This window comes from Heteronotia binoei, chromosome 2, assembly GCF_032191835.1.
Source record: "Heteronotia binoei isolate CCM8104 ecotype False Entrance Well chromosome 2, APGP_CSIRO_Hbin_v1, whole genome shotgun sequence".
NCBI classification, from domain to species: Eukaryota; Metazoa; Chordata; class Lepidosauria; order Squamata; family Gekkonidae; genus Heteronotia; species Heteronotia binoei.
This window is the reverse complement of record NC_083224.1, coordinates 150,916,918-150,940,078: the sequence shown is the minus strand read 5'-3', so window position 1 is coordinate 150,940,078 and position 23,161 is coordinate 150,916,918. Positions and strand designations below refer to the sequence as shown.

Genomic DNA, 23,161 nt, shown 5'->3' with positions numbered 1-23,161 from the left:
CCTTTTCTCCAGTTCTAATCCGATTTTCCAAAAACATTTATATTCACTGGGGCCAGTGGCATTATATGAATACTTCTGAAAGCCTCATCCCTGTATATAGTCTGACCTTTCCCTTCACTTCCCCCCTCTGTAACAGCTAGCTAATCTTACTCCATGTCCTGGTGTCATAATTTGCTCCCACTAACAGAAGCTACTGAAGTGGACTGGAGGCAGAGTAGTGTATATAGTGGGTTGAATCCAGTGGATCTCTTCTGCTAAGAACAGCATATTGTCCTGAAATGAGTTACTCTTCCACTAGTAAAAGGTGTTTAGTGGGATGGATCTGTGGGATCCAACAACACTTAGCATTTGAGTTGAAGTAGACATTTTAGAACAAGGGAAGATGATGACATGACTTGAGGCTATTGTATTGGGTATCAGCCCCTCATTTGTAATATGTAGTGCCTGTTTTAAAGATAGATAACAATATTTGAAGGACCAAAGGCTTCAAGATATAAGCAGCTTCTGTAGTTCACTGTGTATAGAACTACAATGAGAATGGGGAGAAGGTAGATGGGCTTCATTAAACTTGTTGCCACTTTGTCAGCAGATGTGGGAACACATCTGTAATGCCTATGTACTGGGAAAGGGGTCCTGCTGCTTTCATTGAACTTTCTTTTTCTGTTTTAAACTTGCCTCATTTTGGAAAACATTGCTGGGTAGGACTTGCTTCTCTTGCCACTAACATTTTGCATGTGGTGGTTTGCAGTGCTATCATTGGCCGCAGCAGGAAAGATTTCAAGAGGTACTTGTTCAACTTCATCGCTGCCATGCCTGCTGTAAGTGGTGCTTTTTGTTGTTGACATCCCTTTGGTAAGAAATTCAAAGGGTAGATTTATTGGTCTGCAGTAGAATAACTAGTTTTGAGTCCAGTGGCACCTTAGAGTCCAACAAGATTTTGGGGTGTAAGCTTTCAGGAGCTTTGACTCTCACAAATTTATACCCTAAAAATCTTGTTGGTCTCTGAAGGTGTTACTGGACTCATCTAGCTGTTCCTTTGGTAAAAGTAATTCAAAAGATCAGTCCCAGCATTTCAAGGAAGCTTTTAAAAATATTCTGAAATAGCCTTTTCCCCTTCTTATATCCCTTTGGGGCCATCATTGACCTCAAACGAAGTATAAAAATGGGTTTTTAAAAAGCCTTTCCCATGCCCATGTTATATTACCTTGAGTACAGCACAATAAAGTAGTTGACCATTCTCTGATATTTCAGCCTTGTGCTGCCATTTGATGTCACTCAGAATTGGGTCCATTAGATTTAAATTGGGAAAGTGAAACTCTTCATGCAAGGTGTAGGGGCAGGGTATGGTACCGCGGTGTCCTCAGCACTCGCCAAATGTTTTTAGGAAGTAGGTGGGGCCAGGTGGGATTTCTATCCTTCAGGACTTCTGGTTAGCCATTGGAGATCTGATTGGCTGTGTAGATTTTTTTAAGCAGCAGCTTTCTCCACAGCATAAGGATCTTCATTGTGTGACAGAAGGTAAGCTTTGTATGTGCATACTGTTCTTAATCAGTATGTTAATTATAAAAGGCATCCTGTTAAACAGAGTTTCTGCCTTAAATGTTGAAGAATTAATATTAGAGTTATACATGACCTGCATGACCTCACTCCCTGACATGTTCTAGTAGGTTATGTCTTTTGTGGCAGACATTTTGTGGTTGGCTCCACTTCCTGTGGCAACCATTTTATAGATGTGCCCGCTTTCCTGGGCCAGAATTCCAACGGTGCCCACAAGCTTTAAAAAGCTGGGAACACCCCCCCCCCCCCATGTAGGCGATAAATGCCACAACATCTTGAAAATTATTTTAGTGGCATCACTGCTTTTCTTTTGATATAACCAGACATTAATTATTTTTAGATGCATACTTCTGGAAGGCTGCAAACTGAAGTAAAAAGTGCATTATAAAGTCTGATATCTGAGAAATTGTTATAGACCTCTGACACCACTGCTATATTATAAATAAACATCCTTAATACAGTACCCTTTATTACATTCACTTGGAGATATTAAAAAAAACTTATAGTGCAGTTCTAAACACAGTTCTAAGCCCATTGATTTTAATGGGCAACCTAGAGGAAAACATATCACTCTGCCTAGGATTGCACTGCTAATTGGGTTCTGTTTTACCCACATGCCAAGTACTTTTAAAAAACCTTTCCATATTCATAAAAAGAAAAATTTCTTGTTATGGAGATGTTGATTTTGTTTTATCAAGCAGAGGCAGATGTGGTGCCATTTGAGTTGACAGAATTAAATTGCCCTGATCTGATTAGGCTTGAATCAGGACAGTTACATTGCATGAACTTGGTGGCCAATTACCGTATTTTTCGGACCATTAGATGCACTGGACCATAAGACGCACCTTCGTCTTCCGCCATCTTCTGCTGCCCGCGCCTCCCAGCACAGCCATCGGGGATGCGGGCGCCATTGCAGCCTTCGGGCTGGAGCCAGACATGCAGGCGTGCGCGAAGCGCTGGGTTTGCGGTGGGGCGGAGGGAGCCAGGCACGCAGGCACGGAGGGAGCCAGCCATGTGTCCCGCTGGCGACCACGAAGCTGGTTTGCAGTGGGGGCGTTTATGGTCCGGTGAGTCTGGGTCTGGGTTTGCGGTGGGGGCGGAGGGAGTGATCCCGGCGCTTGTCTCCCGGGGCTGCAGGCCCCTCCCCCCCACCTCATCTCCTTTTTTTCAGTATTCGCTCCATAAGACGCACCCACTTCCCCCCCACTTTTTTTTGGGGGGGGGAGTGCATCTTATGGTCCGAAAAATACGGTAAATCCACTGACTTAAATAGCCTCTTTGCAGCCTCTTAAAATTCAGCAGTAGCATATGCCATTTTCCCCTCCATCTAAGAATCTAAAATCAGAAAATTTAAAAAGCCTTCAATCTTGAAAATGCTTCCTTAAAAAACATGTAAGGTGTATTCACTTTGTGGCTTCACAATTTGGATTGTGCAATCCAATCTAACCTAATGTGGGGGTTTTTTTGCCAGCATAGATTTTGCATGCTTACTGATGCAAATAAGCTTACTTTGTATTCTTCATTTAGCTGTTTTAGTTTGTGTCTTACTGTGTTACTGTTCTTTGTAGATTTCCCTAGTGAATAACTTTCTGAAGTATGGCCTAAATGAACTTAAGTTATGTTTCCGTGTACGACTCACCAAGTACCTTTATGATCAGTATCTTCAGTAAGTGATTAATATTTTTAATGTTCAATAACTTAATGTTAAACTAAAATACTAACAAATAGTAAAACACCCATAAGCTATGTGCTAAGGTGTTTTTAGTACCATTGCTTAGTTTTAAGTTGATAATGAAGTAAAATTGTCTAAACTGCTGATTTTCTGATCTTTTAGGACTTATACTTACTACAAAATGGGAAATCTAGACAACAGAATAGCTAATCCTGATCAGCTGCTTACACAAGATGTAGAAAAGTTTTGTAACAGTATAGTAGATCTGTATTCAAATCTTAGCAAGGTAAGTTTTTCAATAAACTTTTCTTTTTACAAACATTTTCACATTTTGTATTATTAAACATTACTTAAAAGTGTAAAGGGACAGCATATATTGGGAGCTAAAATGTATAACAACTGTTTGACTCTAAACCTGGATCCTGGTCATGGGACAATCTGTAATGAGCTGAGTCAGCCACATCAAAGATGAGCTTAGCCCTGTATGTTGGGATTGCATGACAAATTGGCCTTTAGTGTCCACTAGCTATTGCAGGTTAGTTTCTCAAGGTGCAATCTTTATAATTCTGTTTGATTTTAACAGGCTTTAGAAGATTGTGACTCTGCTTGAGTTGCACTGATAATCTTGCAAGTTCAGCTCCCGACTCTGGACAGTGTCCCTTTAACATCAGCACCAATGGTGAAGAGTCTAGGCGTGATTCTGGATGCCACCTTGTCAGTGGAAGCCCAGATCATTAATGTGGCCCAATCAGCGTTTTTCTATCTACTCCAGATCTGGCAACTGGAACCCTTCCTATCTCACCCTGATCTAACCCCTGTAATCCATGCAATGGTCATCTCCAGACTCAATTACTATAACTCACTCTCCATAGGGCTGTTCTTGAGACTGACCCAGAAACCTCAACTGGTCCAGGATGCAGTGCCATGGGTCCTTACAGGAACCTTTATTCAAGTCCATATCCAACTGGTGCTCCGCCAGCTGTACTGGGTCCAGGTTGGATACCAGTTCAAGTGCAAGGTGTTGGTCTTGACCTTTAAAACCCTTTGCAGTCTGGGACCCACATATCTTTGGGACCGGCTCTGCTGGCATACTGCCTAAAGAGCACTGCACTGTGGTCTTCAGATAACACAGTGATGGCCCGAAGGCCAAGGAATATTTGCTTGGCAACTAGAGCTAGAGCCTTTTTGACAGGCCCCCCAGTTTGGTGGAATGCACTTCTGACTAAGATCCAGGTCCTGTGGGCTTAGATCAGTTCTGCAGAGCATGTAAAATGGAGATATACTGCCAAGTGTATGGGTGAGGCCAGGGGAGTTCCTATTTATGAAGTTCTTCCTGCTTTACTCCCCCCCTTTTTTTTCTTCCCCTGAGACAGTGATAATGTTATATTTTTAAAAAATTATTTTTGTTATATTTATATCCCACCCTCCCATATCGGGCTCAGGGCAGGATATATGCCATCTGATTAATTGTATATACCTGATTTCATTATGTTTTTAACTGTATTTTAAATTATTTATTATATTTTATAATCTGCTCTGAGCCCTTCAGTAGTGAGGAAGAGTGGACTAAAAATTGAAAGAAAGAATAAATATGTATGTTCAGTGGCTTGCAGCCTCATGTTTGTAATCTATAGCATCTTGTCCCTCAAGCCACATCTTGGCTATATGGGGCTCCCCAAATGTTGTTCTCCTGCTGTGACTCTGGTAGACTTCTCTGTTAAAGATTAGGGGTTTTTTTCTGATTGTAATTGTATATTGAGCAGTAGACATATATAAATTTTGACTAGGTAGACTGATAGGCATTATTGCCTTAGTGTAGTTGGTCATATAATTTTTTTAAATGGATCCCAAAAGTCTAATCTCTGTACATTTTGTTGTGAGAATTAGTACAGTTTCTTTTTTTAAAAAAATTACTTATTGTAGTATTGTGTTGTACTGTCAGTGTTTTTTAACTGTGTACAGTCCTTTCTTTGTCCGTGAAGTTTAATATGAAATCTTTTCTTACAGCCATTTTTGGATATTGTTCTCTATATCTTCAAGCTAACCAGTTCAATAGGAGCTCAGGTAAAATCGCATGTTTGTTAATGCTGTAGAACAGTTTTGAAAAATGAACCCAAACAATCTAATAAGAGGGATATATTATCAGGGAAGTTTCTATAGATCATATGTTGAGAGACCCTTTAAATGAGGCATTTAAGAAACACACAATACATCCAGTGCTTTTACTGTGAAGGTACTGTGGAGATTCTGACGGACAGTGCGTGTTAGCAGAGCGGTGTACTATTAGGCTGATAAAAATGGTAACGCAGATAAGAAGAGACTTCACACTGGTTCTACTAAAACTATCAGTGTATTTACAAATATTTACAAATAAGTGCAGTATAATTACAATCCAGAGCTCCAATGTGCTACGCCAGACAATCATCAATACAGAGAGAGAAAGTAACCTTGCTAGTTAGCACTTTTATAGCTCAGTCCACCAATCAGCAAATATGCTGACTCACTGTGACTACAGGCAATTACCAGGCATTGCATCAGCCTGTCCTGTGATCACAGTCACATGATCTCTTCACTTTGACAGTAGATGATCTAAGATGCAGTAACTTCTAAGCTACACAGTTACTGACACACCTCCTTAGATTTGAAGTTACTGTATATTCAACATCTTTGTCAACTTCACATGTTTCTCTGTGCATAAACATATTATATATAAATCTGCAATATTATTGTCCGTGGAACATTTAATCAATGTCATAATGCCACGACTTATTGCTTCCTTTACATATTCAGTATACAGTCATTCAGCTTACAAAATTCAGCCTCACACTTGCTACATGCAACAAGTGATTGCTTTATGGCTTTCCACTGAATAAATTAAGTAACTAATTGTTTTTACACAGGGAACAGTACTCCCTTCTCCAGGCTGCTTGCCAAGCTTTTTCCTTCTCCTGCGGCAGAGATAACACTTCATTATAGCTTTCTGACTTTGTTATAAATACATGATTTACACAGTTGCTATATCCATAGCGAACAGGAGGAACACCCTTAGTACTCCGGGTAGATACTCTTGGCACCTGGTCAGCACTCTGTTCGTGCTCTGCCACCTCCTGTTTTACACTAACAGGTAACTGTTTAGATTCAGATTTATTTTCCACCTCAGAACTGTTCTCAGTCAATGGTAACCACACATGGGTTTTCATTTCAGTGCCATGTATCCTTGGCCAACTGACATTCTCACTAAAGTTTGCTGACCTACTTAGCGTGATTTTCATGTCTGGATCACTAAACCTGTAGGACTTCATATGAGTTTGATACCCTAGAAATACTAGCTTCTTGGATCTTGCACCTCCTTTGCGTCTCAACTGCAAAGGAATATTTACCCATGCTTTAGATCCAAACACCTTCAGAAACTCCAAACTTGGCTCCTTATGGTACAATGCTACATAAGGAATGTTGTTTGTGGCTTTGGTCCAGAGCCTATTATGCAAAAATGTTGCTACCATAATTGCCTCTGCCCAGTATGCTATTGGTAGATTAGCATCAGCTAACATTGCATACATCATTTGCTGTAATATGGCATTCGCCCGTTCTGCCACACCATTCTCTGAGGGGGTTGCTGGGTTTGCAATTCTATGAACAATACCCTGCTTTTCCATCCAAGTTTCAAACTGGTTAGACGTGAACTCCCCGCCTTTATCAGATTGAACAGCCTTTAACTGCACACCAAGTTGTTTCTGCACCTTCTTTGCCCACAACTTAAAACAGTTAAATACATCAGATTTATGTTTGAGTACATATGACCAGCAAAAACGAGTACAGTCATCAATAATGACTAATAGATATCTATTGGAAGAGTGGCTCTTTGGAAATGGTCCCACTATGTCGGTATGGACCAACTTTAGTGGCCCTTTAAACACTCTTAAACTCTCTTTAGCAACAGGGAACACTTTACTTTTCACCTGCTTGCATATCTGGCAATCTAAATATGCTTTGCAGCCTTTCACTGATGCATTAGGTAACAGGGATAAGGTTTTATTTATAGTGTGAAAGCTAGAATGCCCCAATCTGCGGTGCAGCAAATGAACGCATGAGTCATGTCGGCAATGATTAGATACTTGTTCTGCTTTTTCAGACATGCTTTCCATCACGTAAACACCATCAATTAGTCTCCCCCGGGAATAAATCTTCTCATTCTTAGACACCTTGCAATCAGTACCAGTAAAACTTACATCAAACCCTGCTTTTGCTAAAGCACTTACACTCAATAGATTAGATTTCAGCTCTGGAACTAGGAGCACCTCCTCCAGCTCACATCCCAAGCTGGGAAACTTACCCTGCCTTTACACATAACCTCTGATTCAGACCCATTGGCAAGGTTCACATGTGTTAATACAGGCTTTTGGGCATTTATAATTAGAGTTTTGTCAGTACAAATATGACTGGTTACACCAGAGTCCACCAGCCAAACAGACTTTCCTCTAGACGTTCCTGCAGTCACCAGCTTGGCTTGCTCACAGCTCCCAGATGATGATGCCGTCTTCTGCTTCCGCTGCCTCCTCGCCTCGGTACAAAACCTTCTGAGGTGAGACGTAGACCCACATTGATAGCACTTCCTCACATGAAGAGCAACCGGGCCGACCTCTGGCTTCTGCCTTGCAACAGGCCTCAGGCTTTGCTCAGAAGTCTGCTCACTCCCACCGGCAGGTGCACTGGCTCCATTCCCAGAATGGGACGCTGCAGTCATCCTGTCTTGGAAATCGTAGAAACGTGCGCAAACATAGTCCATAGTTAATGTTGCACTATCTACAGTCTCTAATGACGTGATTAGTTGCAGATATTCTCCTGGCAGCGACGAAAGCAAAATATAAACGCAGTCGTCAGCCGCAACAGCCTTTCCTCTCAGCTCAAGCTCTGTGAAACAGTCAGTCAGAGCCTTAATGTGCTCTTTAACACAGCCTCCCGGCCTCATCAGCATACGATACATTTTACGTGTTAGGGCCATAAGCGAACCAGCTGTAGTACGTACATACATACCACGCAGTGCATTCCAAGCCTCTCTAGCAGTAGCTTTGCCTCTAACGTAAACGAGCTGATAGTCTCCCACACAAAGGATAATGTGGGCCAGAGCCTTCTGCCCTTGAGCTGCCTCAGCTGCTGTAGGATCCACAGGAGGGTTAGAAACAAACTCCCACAGTCCTTCCCTCCGTAGGAAATACTCCATCCGGAGAGACCACACGGCATAATTGCTCGAGGTCAGCTTCTCCACCGGCACAGCTTGTAGTTGAGCCGTATCTCCGCTCTCTCCCGATAGCTGGACTCCATCCTCCCCCTCGTCACTCACCGACAAGGATAACGAGACGTCTCCGACACTTTCCTCCGACTCGCTCATGCACCTCTGTTCAACACGACTCTCCGTCACACGTACCTCCACAGCCAGCACAGCCTCACCAACACAGCACGCGGACTGGGCTCATAACCCTGACGGACAGTGCGTGTTAGCAGAGCGGCATGCTGTTAGGCTGATAAAAATGGTAACGCAGATAAGAAGAGACTTCACACTGGTTCTACTAAAACTATCAGTGTATTTACAAATATTTAAGATGTGCAGTATAATTACAATCCAGAGCTCCAAAGTGCTACGCCAGACAATCATCAATACAGAGAGAGAAAGTAACCTTGCTAGTTAGCACTTTTATAGCTCAGTCCACCAATCAGCAAATATGCTGACTCACTGTGACTACAGGCAATTACCAGGCATTGCATCAGCCTGTCCTGTGATCACAGTCACATGATCTCTTCACTTTGACAGTAGATGATCTAAGATGCAGTAACTTCTAAGCTACACAGTTACTGACAGATTCCCCTAACACTGACTGCCCACCCCCAGCTCTTTGTCTTTCATGCATGTCAATATTGAGAAGTGGATCAAAGCTTTGTGTTCCCTCCCAGCCACTGGGTGCATGTTAACCACATCCGTCATTTACATGTTTCCCTCAGGTTGGGGAGTTCTTAGAACTTATTCATTATCTGTTCCAGGTTTCCCCTTTCTGTTTCTAATGGAAATGCCATAACAGTTTTGATGCCTTCCCTCCCACAGGTTGGGTTGATTCAACATAAAGTTCTGTATTGGCACAACAAAAGAAAATGTTTGTAATAAGTTTGTCCTAGAGTCTCATTTCTGTCCTTTCCTAAATATTTGCAGGGTCCTACTATCATGATGGCCTACTTGATTTTTTCAGGATTTTTCCTTACACATTTAAGAAGACCCACTGGTAAGATGACTGTCACAGAACAAAAATATGAAGGGGAGTACAGATATGTCAATTCACGACTCATTACAAACAGGTATGGAAGTCAGACTGTAAATAAAGACATTAATATGTATGGAAAACTGTGAGCAATTCAGTTTGTTAAAAAATTCAAATGCTACCTACCCAAGAGTCTTTGTAGTATGAGCTGATAAAAACTCAAGGTCAACACCCTGAGGATCTGCATATACCTACTTATTACTTTTTATAGTCTTCCTACAAAGCGCTCACAGAATGGTTTGCTCATGCAAGCTGAAAAAATATTTTAATAACCCATAATTATTACAACAGTTGGCTAGCAGCATTAACAAAAGATTCTGTCAGGAAATTCAGTACTGTTAACCAGAACCAATTTCAAATACATATGCTTAGGATACCAGGGTTATGATAGAAAAAGAGATGCTGAAAGAACTGTGCACATATTTCTAACCTTTAAATTTGTGTTATTGCTTAGCTTTTGCAAAAGATATGAATATTGGATTAGATCCTATGCAGCACCTAAGTAAAGTGTTGAAGGGGTGAATATTTTCTATGTTACCCTTTGCCCTTCCTCCAGCAGTCCCTTACGAGTGCCAGAAAGGTGATGCCAGAGAGTTGGGAATGTGGATAAAAAGTCTTCTGGCATCTTTGATAAGAGGAGGACCCAGGCAGAATTGCCCCGTTGGCCTTATGTCAACAGAGCTTCTTGCTGTTGGTAGGATGTGTGAATTTTCCACTGCCGCCTCCTTGTTGCAGCTGCTCACTGCTGTTGCATGGTTTTTCTCAATGTAGGTCTCTCAACACTGTCTTGTTGCTGTTTGTTTGGTACTGATGTAGAGAGCCAGCATGCTTCAGTTGTTAAGAGTTTCAGACTAGGTTTGAATCCCCACTCTGCCCTGGAAGCTTGTTGGGTGACCTTGAGCGAGTAACACACTCTCAGCCTCCTAACATTGTTATGAGGATAAAATGGGGAGAGCAGAATTAGTCTGGGTGCTGGTTTTTATATTTTTACAGATTATTGTTTAAAATAATATCACATAATAATATGTGATATCTAGTTTACATATGTTGTAGAATGAAGTGATAACAATACTGAGTGGTGGAGTGGGCTATACAGTTTCATGCTTCAAGGGAACATGCATTTCATTTGTGTTTCCCTGTGTAAAGGAGGGGGGCTTTCAGTGAGGGTTAATGTAATGTAGTGGTTGGAGTGCCAGGCTAGGAGCTGGGAGAACCAGGTTTGAAGAATCCCTAGTTTGTCACAAAAGTTTGGTGGGCCAGTCACACACTCTCACCCTAACCCATTCACAGGGTAGTTGTGAGGAGAAAATGGAGGAGAAAAAGGAAGGATATAAATGAAAAAAATAAAATAAGTAATAAACTTGCATAGAGGAATAGGCTCTAGCCCAGCTTAGTTTACTCCTTGCTGTTCTAGTTTCCTATATAAATTAAATTGTCTTTTTTTTAAAGATAGGGGAGCACTCGAAATTATAAAGTGGAACAGGTTCTTTTTACCACTTGGGGAAGGGGTACTGTCCTGCTCTATAGATGAAGCCCAGTTACATTTGTCAGAGGAAAATATACATATTAAAGGTTGCATATCTTTTTTCTTTACACAGTGAAGAAATTGCTTTTTATAATGGAAATCAAAGGGAACAACAGACAATTCACAAAACCTTTCGCAAACTGGTAAGTCAGTAAAAAGGACTTGTATCGGTACAAAAACAATTTAGCAAGGAGGATTGTGCTTTTCACAGATAAACAGTTGGAATTGTTGTAGGTTTTTTCTCCACTTGCATAGTGTAGGCTTCAATGACATAACTATGTGTGAGGGAAAACAGAAGAATTACAGAAGTATTTAGATGATCCTGGAACAAGAGTGGAACTTTGCAGACCCAACTCATTGAACATGGATTTCTGCCAAACGGTAGTAAGAGGTGACTTCTAGCAAAAAAAAAAAGTGGTGTGTGGAAGGAGGGTGCAGAAACTTTCCTTTTGTTGCCTTTCTTCCTTCCATTTCTCGTTCTCAGACTGGACCTCAGCCTAGGTTGCAGGAAGAATGGCCTAGATGGAAGAGGTGGAGTGGGGTGCAAGAAGAAATCATACCTTCTGCTTTTCCCCTTTACCAGTTTTGGGCAGCAGTGCTTATTCTGAAATTATGGAGTCTGATGCTATCATAGATAGTTGCATTCTGAATCTTAACACTAACAAGTGAAGGCTGAAAGTGAAGGCAACAGTCTGATATGCACCAACTACCAAATATGCACCAAATAAACCTTATTGAGGTTTGCGAGGTTTGCTTCTAAGTAAACAAACATAAAATTAGCCTTTGATTTTAGCTTACTTCATAAACCTCCTTGACAAAACTAAGAACTTCTTTAGACCCATATCTTTTCAGGTACAATGAGTGACGTCTTCACAATGATACCCTTACTTTAACTAGTTCATATGCCAACAGCTGTCTTGTGCTTTCTTGCTTGATGTTAGTTTTCCATTCCCTGTTGTTAAATACTAAATTTCAGACTTCTTCTTGCCTTTCTTTCATTCCTTTTATAGCCAGATTCTTTTAAGATGTGTCTTAAAAGCTGATACAGTATAAGCTTACCTAAGTAAAAGCGGCCCCGTGGCACAGAGTGGTAAAGCAGCAGTACTGCAGTACTGTGGTTTCAACTCTCTGAGTTCGATTCCAGCGGAAGCTGGATTCAGGTAGCCAGTCCAAGGTTGACTCAGCCTTCCATCCTTCCGAGGTCAGTAAAATGAGTACCCAGCTTGCTGGGGGGGAAGTGTAAAAAAAAGACTGGGGAAGGCAATGACAAACCACCCTGTAAAAAGTCTGCCGTAAAAACGTGAATGCAACGTCACCCCAGAGTTGGAAACGACTGGTGCTAGCACAGGGGACCTTTCCTCCTTTCCTTTCTAAGTAAAAGCCTGGTTCTCATAACAGACTTCTGTCTCCTAAAGCTTGTAATACATCTCATAGCCTTTAATGTGCCATAGGGCTTTAACTATTAGACTGTTGCAGTAAAATCATGCAGTAAAGTAGTGTTTACTGTCATGAGAAATCACAGCCAAGTTACATGGCTTAGAAATATGCAATTAATAGAAGTACTAATTTCATAAACATGAAGGATATGTTCTTCAAAATAGAATTTTAATGCACTCATTAAGGTCAGAAAGGATATGTTCTTCAAAATAGAATTTTAATGCACTCATTAAGGTCGGGAAGGATATGTTCTTCAAAATAGAATTTTAATGCACTCAGTGTATCTGACTTTTCCATAAGCTTTCCTGAGGTTGTGGTTATTTTGGGGGGGTTGACAAAGACCACTGGGCCTGTGGGATTTGTATTGTCCATCTTTGGTGGCATTGTCTTTTACTTTGTGTTTTGCAAATGAATTTGTACATTTTAAATTATTATTTGAGACTCAGGTTTGCTCTTCAGAACTATTAATTCTTCTGTTTAAATCATTAGAGTGTTTAGACATAATTACCAACTCTTGTCTTTCATTAGGTGGAGCACTTGCACAATTTCATTTTCTTCCGGTTTACCATGGGCTTTATAGATACCATCGTTGCCAAATGTAAGCGTGCACAGTTTTTCTCCCATCACAGACCTGTAATAGTCCCACAAAAGGAAAAATATGTTGCTTGCTATGTGAAGTTTCTACCACCCCACTATATGCTTGCTCTTTAGCTTGTGAACTCCAACTGTACTGAAGTTAGCATGTGAAATTAATAAGAAATTAAGAGAGTTGTGTTGTTGGGTTTTGGTTTCATGCAATGGTCTTCAGTCTTTCCAAACCTGGCATCCATTGAGCTGCAAGCATATGACAGAAAGTCATGTGACAAGGAGGAGAAAAGGTTTTGACAACATTTGTGTCAAGACTAGGACTGTGGGCTGCAGATCCAGAAATCTGGGAACAGGAAGTGAAAAGAGAATCAGAAGGTATACCAACGTAAGAAACAAGCCAAGGGTCAGAGTCCTGCCTGCCCATGGGCAAACTTGGCTTGCCATCGTCCTGCTTTTCTTGGCATGTGTACAAAGAGCAGCAGTAGTCATGACAGGCCTTGCTCGTCTACCAGTGGGTGCTTCTAAGAGACTAAGAAAAGGGGGCCATAACCCAGCAGGTTGGGCTTTGCCGTCAGTCTGTGGGTCCCAACCCTAAGGTTGACGAGCGCTATTTTAATGTATCTTTCAAATCTTTATCGCTTATACGCCAAACTGTATTTCATAAACTTTTTTTAATTTGTAGATCTTGCTACAGTAGTTGGCTATCTTGTTGTTAGCCGCCCTTTTTTGAACCATGCTCACCCTCGCCATCTGAACAGTACTCATGCAGAACTTCTGGAAGTAAGTAATAAGCTCCTGAAATGAGTTGAAGTATAGAGGGTGGCATGGAGTTTGGTTGTTTGCTCATGCGCAATCTTATATTTTGTTACTTTAAGGATTACTATCAAAGTGGAAGAATGTTACTGAGAATGTCCCAGGCACTGGGCAGGATAGTTCTGGCAGGTCGTGAAATGACACGATTGGCTGGGTAAGATTAAGTATGCACATCTACTAGACTTGTGAATTAACCCCACCTTTATTCTCTATCAATATTCCATACCTCCTGCAGTAATTTTCAAAATCCAGTAACCTTCCTGCATCAAGGAAGTTGCTGCTATTTTTCCTGCTACGTTATTCTAAGCTGGGTTCCCTTTCTGATTTAGCCATTCATTTCTTTACTTAATTACCTTGAAATGCATGTCTGCTGTAATATTTGAACTTTAACAAGACTTAGATGCTTATTGAAAAAGATATGCTCTTCCTACATTGTCTGATAAAAGCTGATAATCTTCCATATGCTTTCAACTAAAATATTTGCGATCCCTGGTCCAGGGCAGTTGACCAATTACATTAATGCTGTGGGGGGAAATGTTTTGAAATTCTTAAGTCTAACTACGTAAATGTGAATTCCTTATAGTACTGTGACTTCCAGTAATTTGAGTTACTTTTATTTATTTTTTCTTGAAGCATATAGTGTAATTGTTAAAGAACGTTTCTTACTTCCTTTTCATTTTAATGGGTTTGTTTTAATTTCAGTTTCACAGCTCGAATTACAGAATTAATGCAAGTACTGAAGGACTTGAACAGTGGCAAATACAAGCGTACCATGTTAGCACAAGAAAAGGGTAACCAATGAGTTTATGGCATATGTTTTGCTCAAGGTGTACACTCATGTCATTCTCTAATGTTTGTTTTTGTTTTTTTAATTTAAGACACAGAAATAGTGCAAGCTATCCCCTTGATTCCTGGTGCTGGAAAAATTGTCATAGCAGATAACATTATCAAGTATGTATAGTATCTCTTGTTTATTACTAGACCTTTTCTTTTCTAGACTTCTTAAATTCAGCTGAACCCAAGCCTTTCAAATTTCGTTTTAATTCAGTGCTTACTGTGTATAAGCAAGAATTTCAAAATGCCCCATACTCTGTAGCACTAGCCATGTCATATGACACCAAAATAAAATCTTAATCTAGATTATGAGTATATGCAGACCTTTGTATAACCTTTTCGTAACATTGATGCTTATAGATGTTGGCCTGTATGAAAACCCAAGAGCTTTTTTTTCTAGCATACATGTTTACAGCAAAAGTAAAACAAAGATGGAATAAGTCCATGTTTTCCTAGGTTACTGGTCAGCTAGGGCGGTACAGAGACAAAAGACAAAGGCGTTATCTGAGCTTTTCCTTTGCAGTTCTCTTCATCCTATCAAGGCTGTTTAAATTCAAGGAACAAGAGAAAATGTGAGAGGATTTGGTTAGACACATTTTCCTCTCCAGTTCTGTTGTGTGTCATTCTTGAGAAGAAAAGTGACCTACAAAGGGTCAGATATTAGGAGGATGTCCGCCTTCTGATTCTTGATTCCCATTCTGGGAATCAAGAAGGCATATTCTTGTCTGCCTTCTGCGTTCTTGATTCCCACTCTGTAGAACTGATCTTCATAGCTGGCTGAGTAGGACTTGCTGCCATGTTTGTTATACTTTCTAACATGGCTGGGGATTGTTTTATTTGTATAATAGGAATACAGAAAGTCTATTCTTCCAGTATTAATGGTGATATGTCCAATTTCCTTGCAGGTTTGATCATGTTCCATTAGCAACACCAAATGGTGATATGTTGATTAAAGACCTTAACTTTGAGGTATGTTTATGACAAGCACTATTTCAGTTTCAGATATAAGCCCTGTTCACAAGTTACAGTGAACGCACATAAAATCTATGTATGGTATAACATTGAATGTGTGATTTAAATCCCACATTTTTCCAGATACTGTTCCCCAGTTTCATTTGTAAACTGAATATATGTTGGCTTTGTGTTACAAACAGATGTACGTGTATAGTCTCCAGAATGATATAAAACATTCATCAGAATGGTTCACAGTGAAATGCAACTGACCAAAAATTTGTATGGTTGAGTAAACATCATCTGATGCTGTAATAAGAAGATAGGAATGTAAATGTATTATGCAGAGAGTATTGTTTCTGTGACTCATTCTGAAGTATGCTTGATTGGAAGCCACGTCCTCTGACTGTGGTGGGATCTTCCTAGGAAGTGTTTTCAGGGTTGCAGCTTTAGTTTGATCGCTTTCTTGATTCCTTGCTTATTACAGCTCTAGTTTAGCAGCTTTTAAATTTAATTGAAAGTCAGATTAGTAAAACAAAAGAATTTAAGCCAAACTTGAGCAGTGCTTACAAATACAGATTAGGTTTTGTAGTTTTTTAGGAAGGGGTATCATCTGACTGTCACCCAGGTTATGGTTAGAAGGCACATGACACAACATTTTGCTGAATGTACAGGCATGCTGTGTTGCATTCCAGAAAAGCAGGATAGAAATTTAATAAGATAATGACAAATAAAAGTGATCAGTTAGTAAGCATGGGAATCATTAACTCCTTTTGGATTTCCATTCAGTGGTCAGAATTGATAGAACATGTATTCAACCTAGAAAAATACATTTAGTAGCAAAATACATGCACCAAACACTATTGCCTGCAGTTTTTCTTTTAGAAATATTTTAAAGCTTATTGCTTTGATTTTATAACTTCCAGGTACGGTCAGGTGCCAATGTCTTGATTTGTGGGCCAAATGGATGTGGAAAGAGTTCACTCTTCCGTGTGCTTGGTGAGGTAAGTAAGTAAAGGTGTGAGACTGGTCAGCAGCAACAAAATCATAACTTCCTAAATCGTAATTTTTTTCCCCTTTCCTATTTCAGCTGTGGCCTCTTTTTGGTGGCTGCCTAACTAAACCTGAGAGAGGAAAGCTGTTTTATGTACCTCAGGTAAAGAAAACCACCCTAGCCATCTGTAATGTATGTTCTTTTGCATGTTTCAGTTTTTCAAACACTTCTGATCCCTTGTATTTTAATTTTAGAGACCATATATGACCCTTGGAACCCTAAGAGACCAAGTAATATATCCAGATGCTGTAGAAGACCAGAAAAAGAAAGGCATATCTGACCAGGTGAAATACTTTAAAAAAAATTTTTTTGTTTGTTAAAACCTTCCCATATTGTATAGCATACTCTTGCATAGCAGAAGGAAAAAGGGCTAAATTTGTCGTAAACTTAAACATACAAAAACCTAGATAGTCTTCAGAAATATCTGTTAATAGCCTAATAGAGTCCAGCTGGATCAGTTCAAAAGTCCATCTTGTTCAGCATTGTGTTTCTTTTAGAGGCCAGTTTGATTTTCCCATTCTTCCTCCCATCCTTACAACTAGTATTCAGGGTTATAATGCTCTCAAAAATCCATGCTTTGTGGAATAGTTGGAGTTGTGATTTGCCTCAAGGTCTCTTTTTACAGGACAGGCCATTGGACTAACTAAAAACAATACTACATCCAGCAGCTACATGCATAAACTTGTTGAACTATATTTATTTACAGGTGTTAAAGGAGTACTTGGACAATGTTCAGTTGGGTCAGATCTTGGAGCGTGAAGGAGGCTGGGATAGTGTTCAGGACTGGATGGATGTGCTCAGTGGAGGAGAAAAGCAGAGAATGGCAGTATGTCTTCTTTAACAGTATCGTTTACCAAATGTCTGTATTTCCAGGTCTCCTTTTAAGATGAGAATGGATGAAAGCTGAATTAAAACTGTTGTGTAGTGTTCTGCTCTTGAACAGTCCCTTTTGTTTTTAAGAGAGTTAGATCTCTTGATAACTTTAAATCTAACTGTTTTTAAGAGAGTTAGGTCCCTTGATAATCTTAAAATGATAGCAATTGATGGAGCGCTCTGTTCTCTATTATAGGCAAAATAAGGAAAATAATCTAGCGTGTGCCTCAAAATAAATTGCTTTTTTACTACAATGTTTACAGTGGTGTCACAAGTGAACAATATACACACTGTGATGTACTCTTTAGAATAAGAGAATGAATTTAGACTTGTATAATGCATCTCCTTCAAGTAACACAGTAATATAATAGGGGAGTGAAATAAGTTCACTGGCATGTGGTTTGTGTATGGTCTTTTGTATTTCGAAGTTGCTTTTTGTAAGGCTACCTTAATGTATCAGTTCTTTAACATTTACTTTTGCGTTACAGATGGCCAGGCTATTTTACCATAAGCCGCAGTTTGCAATTCTGGATGAATGTACGAGTGCAGTTAGCGTTGACGTAGAAGGCTACATCTACAGCCATTGCCGTAAAGTATGCATGCATGCATTCTCTTGTTCAAAATATGTTGGCTGTTCACATTTTCAGTTTTAAGTTTAAACATCAAAAAAAACCAGCACCAAGAAATGTCAGTGAATACTATCATAGCCATACATTTATATGTGGGACTGAATCTCTCAAATTTGCCCACGGTGATTGGCACTGAATAGGTAAATTATGCCCCACACAAGGGATAATATGAACCAGCGAGTCTTCTATTTGGATTATGGTGTCTATTTTCAGTGGCATTCTGTCATACTACACTGGATTCAAGCTCACAGTTTGTTTATTGTGTTGCAGTACTAAAAAAAAAAAGATTCAGCAAATCATATTTATTTGTGAAACAGTTTTAAATAACTTTTAAAGGTCTTCAGAAAAGCTGTGGTCCATTGCTTCTGTTTTCTGTCCCATTTCCCCTCTCCCATCAAGGACACAATCCTGCTAAACTTAACACTTTTAAATCCTATTTTTTTCTCAATGAGAAAGGTTTTAGGAGTCGCCCATTGCAATCAGTGGGACTTGAAAATTGCTTAAATAGATGATTCCATGTAAAAGATGCCTGAAGAGTTTCTTTTTTGTGGTGGAAATGCAATGTAAGAATTTTTAGGAGGAATACTGTTAGTGGAAGAGAAGTAAAGTAGGAGCACAGTGAAAATTTATTCTAGCATAAATCATATTCACTGTACTGCACCACAGATGAACTGAGATCCGATTCATGAAGCTTGTGTTGGAATAAACTTTGATAGTCTTCAAGGTGCCATTGGACTCCTGTTTTATTGTAGTGTCACAAATGAACATGGATGCCTGCGTCTGGAGTAGTTATGGAAAGTTAATTTCTTCCCGTTATCTGTTTTCTGCTACTTTAGGTTGGCATCACTCTCTTCACTGTATCTCACAGAAAGTCCCTTTGGAAGCACCATGATGTAAGATTTATTGATTATGCTTTTTCTCTGTAAAACTTGTACATCTGAGTGCTTACTTTCCTAGCTGCTTTGTCTCTGTATAATTAATGTGAAGGCAGAGGGCAAAATCCAGTAAACTGCTGAGGGCCAGTTAAATTCTGGATGTTCTTTGAACAACTGAGCTTCATTCCACAAACTGCATTTGAAATAGTTGTCATGCAGCAGTTGAGGAGAAGTGTTGCTATTGTGGTTAAAAGAAGTCTAAAAATCTCTTTGAGGCAGGAACTACTGTTTGTTCTGGTTTTTTGCATGGTAATGCAAATGCATTGTAAGTAAAACTGAAGCTTTAAATTTAAAAACGTCCTCTCCTAACTTTCCAGTGCATAAATCCCCCAGAACCTCATTTTCAAATCTGAAATTCACCTCTTTCAATAATAGCAACTTGTATATGCAGCTGAAGCCAATTTGAGGTAATTTCAGCATTGTCTCATAAAGCAGGCAGCACAACAGCCTGCAAGTGCCACCAGATGGCGATATCATACATACAGCATTATTTATAGTGTACTCTGAGAAGGACAGTGTTGAGATACAGGAATGAATTTCTGTATACACAAGGTATTCCAGTCCCAGCTGTCCTTCTGGACAATATTGGAATAGAAGAAATTGAGGTTGCTGGAACAAAACAACTGTTATTGGGTGTAGGACCACTCACAATATGACTGCCACCAAGGCAGGGCCCAATCACGAAATTTGGTGTGGTTCAACCAACTATTACGAGGTTCTGAACCAAGCTTCCTTCTATGGTGGAGGCAGCTGATTCCAAATGGGTGCTCCCTGCAAACAAAGACTTTACTGTCACACCTAGACTTTACTGAATTATCTCCTGCTCTGATAAAGTGAATGAAAGCCAGGATTGTTCTCTAAATAACAAGCAAGTGGGCATCATGCCAGCAAGCACTGCAGTGCTGTAGACTGTCCTTATCTAGATTAAGAAGGTGAAACCTTTTGAAAACCAGGTTAACTAATCTGTATTCTTGTCTTCCTTAGTATTACCTTCATATGGATGGAAGAGGAAATTACGAGTTCAAGAAGATTACTGAAGAAACAATTGAATTTGGTTCTTAAAAACACATCTGTCTTCATCCTGCAACAATGACTGATAACACTGTGTAGAAAGACAAGCAACATTGCGACATAACAGAGCTACTCAGTTTATGCTTTAAACAGATTTACTAGGAATAGGATAATCTAAAACAAGATGTTGAGGCATTTACTATGATAATGTAGGATATTACTAATTTGTGTATATGTTGGTTTAATTATTAATATGTACTAAGAATGCCCTTATTCTTGTGGTTTTTTGAAACCTGCCTAAATTAAATTGGGCTTAAATTACTTTATTAACTTTGATTCATCCTGGATGAAAACATTCTGAAGTCAGCTAATTTGACTTCTGTTTGATCTGTTTCCTCTGGGGGGAACAACCCTGTTAAAATTTAGGGTTGCTACCACCTGTTCCCAGTACAGTATATGTGAATTTCCATGTCATGTTCTGATGAATGTTCATTGTGCTGAATATCATGCTTTTTGCAGGTTGGTACAAGGCTGTCCTACTGCAGCATCACACAGGGCAATGAGCCTTTCCTTTTGCCAAGGTTCTGGTGGAGCTCTGCTTGCAGCAGTTCTGGGTTCAGGAGAGAAGCAAACCCCATATGTGTATTATAGGGAATGCTGTGTCCTATTTTTATGTGCACAGCTTCCTGCCGCTGCTTTGGTCGGATCCTTCCATGATCTCACTCACAAAAATAGCCATTTTAGGCTTTGCGTCCCACTGTGGAAGAGAAAGAAGGGGTGGCGGTGGTGGTTTTTAAATGACTATTTGTTTCCAAATTGAGACTTTAGATTTCTCATTTGGGAGTGGCCTGGTCTGTTTGAAAGCTCTGGGAAACTCTGCATGCAGCTTTTTCACTTCTCCACAAAATGTCCATAAAATGTCATAGCCAATCTGCCATATGCAGGTGAGAATTGTTCACTGAATGTTTTTCTTTCTTTTGAATATGTAGTGCTGGAGAATAGCTGTTGAAAACCTTTCGGAGTTGGTAAAGGATTCCCTTTTTTTTTTTCATCTATTACCAACTTAATGGTTAGCCATACACAAACAGTTCCTAAAAAAGCTGATTTAATTGCAAATTTGAACCATGCCAGCCCGTCCTCATATGGAGTAGATTCTTTTTATGTAGTATTACTTTTCTGTGGATGCAAGTATTGTTGCCTCACAGTGATAACACAAGAGTGTTGCTTAGAGGAAGCCTTGTAGGCGAGTCTGAGAAGACAGTGGATGGCTAGCCTCTGTGATGAGGTGCCATTCACCTTTATAAAAATGGCAGCAGATCCTTACAGTACTACGAAGGTCTGATGGGTGTATGATTTTTACCCATGAGGTGTAACATTGAACTGCACTACATGAAGGGATGCACTATATATGCAAATAAATGTGATGGCTGTCTGTTTTTCCCCTGTAAAACCAGTATTCACTTGCATTGATTTGCTGCCATTTTAATACCTCCCTTTTCATTCTAAATTCGCTCTCCTTTAAAATGCTGTAAACTTGAAAAAGCTAATAGTGTGTCCTCAATTAGCTGCTTTCAAAACAGTGCTTCAGTCCAACATTATAAATGCCATTGATTTTTTTTTATGTGCTTTGTACAAAATAACTAATGGAGAGTTGTTAACAGGAGAGGTTAGAGTAAAGCTTAAGAACAACTTACCTTTGAACTAATTTCATCTGTGCATCACTTGTTTTATTCCTGTGAAACTGGTTTTAGTTTCAAAACAAATTTAACAGATGGATTTTGGGAGATTTTGACCCAGTGGGATGATGCTTCTAATCCGCATCATAAAGAAGCACCATGAGCAAATTGGCTGGCACAGTTTCATCTCAAATACTCACCTAATTTCAGGGGTAAATGTGGCTCACAGCAGATTTTTGTGATTCTGGGGATAAGTTCCTTTTTCATATAACCTGTCTTTGATGTTAACGATCCTACAGTGGCTCTTCTAGAGAAAACTGGCTAAATATAAATGTTTGTAAGAAACAAACAGCTATAATTTTTTAGAGTGGGAAAACTATGATTTTTAAATTTGTAATCCCCCCCCCCAATAAAATTGTGGTAGTAGACCTGAGGCTTTTAAAAAGAATGTTGCATTTTTGTCAATAACTAGCAGAAAATATCAATTATTTGTATAGCATCATTTGGAAAAGGCTCAGAATTGTTGTCGTTCAAGACCTGGCAATAATACTGAATGCGAATAGTGTTCATTTAACTTGTCAAAACAGTGCGGATCCACTTCAGAAGTCACTGAATTAACTGACCAGTCAGGACGTGAAGACCAGATAAACCTGCTTATCGCTTAAGGAGAGTAGTGTTTAAGATCATGCTATTTCATGATGAGATTTTGCAAAGGTAGTGCCAGAGTGGTGGTGGTGTTCTTTAAGTGGTTCAGCTATGAATTTTTGCTGTGGTCTTGTACATTGATTGCTGTTTTCCTGGTTACTTAAACTGGAAATTGTGGTTGGTGGGAAAGGTGGTGAGAGTGAAGAATCACTGTGTCTCACATAGAATATCAGCCTGATGGTGTTCAACAGTTGCAGTGGCTGCCATTTCAACAGTGGGAAAGTAATTGCTGTACTTTAAATTCTTTTGGGAGGAAAGGCGCAATATAAATGTAAGATGTTTCTATACAAGTGCCTCTGGAATAATAAATCTGAGATAACACCTTTTTGGTAGGTTTTTTCCCCCACCCTTTAAGTAGTATCATATGGAATGTATTTAAAGCTCTCCAGGCAGGGCCAACAAATCTGGATCAGTCAAGGACTCCAGAAGAAGGCAACCTCTAGGAAAAATGGCAAACTAGCATATCTGACACAAGTAGCAATTTGTATTGATCTTCTGGACCACCAACTATAATGTTATGATACACACTGCTTGTTAGTTAAAATTCTCATAAGTTGTAGCAAGTAACTGTGCAGAGGTTGGATGAGTTGGAA

The 23,161-nt window shown here is 39.7% G+C and overlaps 1 protein-coding gene across 2 annotated transcripts in view; it reads left to right on the top strand.

Annotated features, from left to right (window-relative positions):
- The window catches only part of ABCD3 (ATP binding cassette subfamily D member 3), a 58,176-nt gene extending 35,287 nt beyond the window's left edge, over nucleotides 1–22,889 (top strand). The window contains exons 5-23 of one of the 2 annotated variants that reach the window (XM_060232230.1): nucleotides 749–818; nucleotides 3,126–3,223; nucleotides 3,392–3,515; nucleotides 5,237–5,293; nucleotides 9,432–9,574; nucleotides 11,136–11,205; nucleotides 13,028–13,097; nucleotides 13,770–13,867; nucleotides 13,963–14,054; nucleotides 14,603–14,691; nucleotides 14,779–14,851; nucleotides 15,640–15,703; nucleotides 16,612–16,689; nucleotides 16,776–16,841; nucleotides 16,934–17,023; nucleotides 17,446–17,565; nucleotides 18,101–18,205; nucleotides 19,078–19,134; nucleotides 20,161–22,889. In XM_060232230.1, coding sequence (XP_060088213.1) covers nucleotides 749–818; nucleotides 3,126–3,223; nucleotides 3,392–3,515; nucleotides 5,237–5,293; nucleotides 9,432–9,574; nucleotides 11,136–11,205; nucleotides 13,028–13,097; nucleotides 13,770–13,867; nucleotides 13,963–14,054; nucleotides 14,603–14,691; nucleotides 14,779–14,851; nucleotides 15,640–15,703; nucleotides 16,612–16,689; nucleotides 16,776–16,841; nucleotides 16,934–17,023; nucleotides 17,446–17,565; nucleotides 18,101–18,205; nucleotides 19,078–19,134; nucleotides 20,161–20,238 — 1,642 coding nt within the window. In that variant the 3' untranslated portion in view covers nucleotides 20,239–22,889. The remainder of the gene's footprint in view (nucleotides 1–748; nucleotides 819–3,125; nucleotides 3,224–3,391; nucleotides 3,516–5,236; nucleotides 5,294–9,431; nucleotides 9,575–11,135; nucleotides 11,206–13,027; nucleotides 13,098–13,769; nucleotides 13,868–13,962; nucleotides 14,055–14,602; nucleotides 14,692–14,778; nucleotides 14,852–15,639; nucleotides 15,704–16,611; nucleotides 16,690–16,775; nucleotides 16,842–16,933; nucleotides 17,024–17,445; nucleotides 17,566–18,100; nucleotides 18,206–19,077; nucleotides 19,135–20,160) is intronic. The other variant, XM_060232232.1, reaches the window with a different exon arrangement.
- The last annotated feature ends 272 nt before the right edge of the window (nucleotides 22,890–23,161 follow it).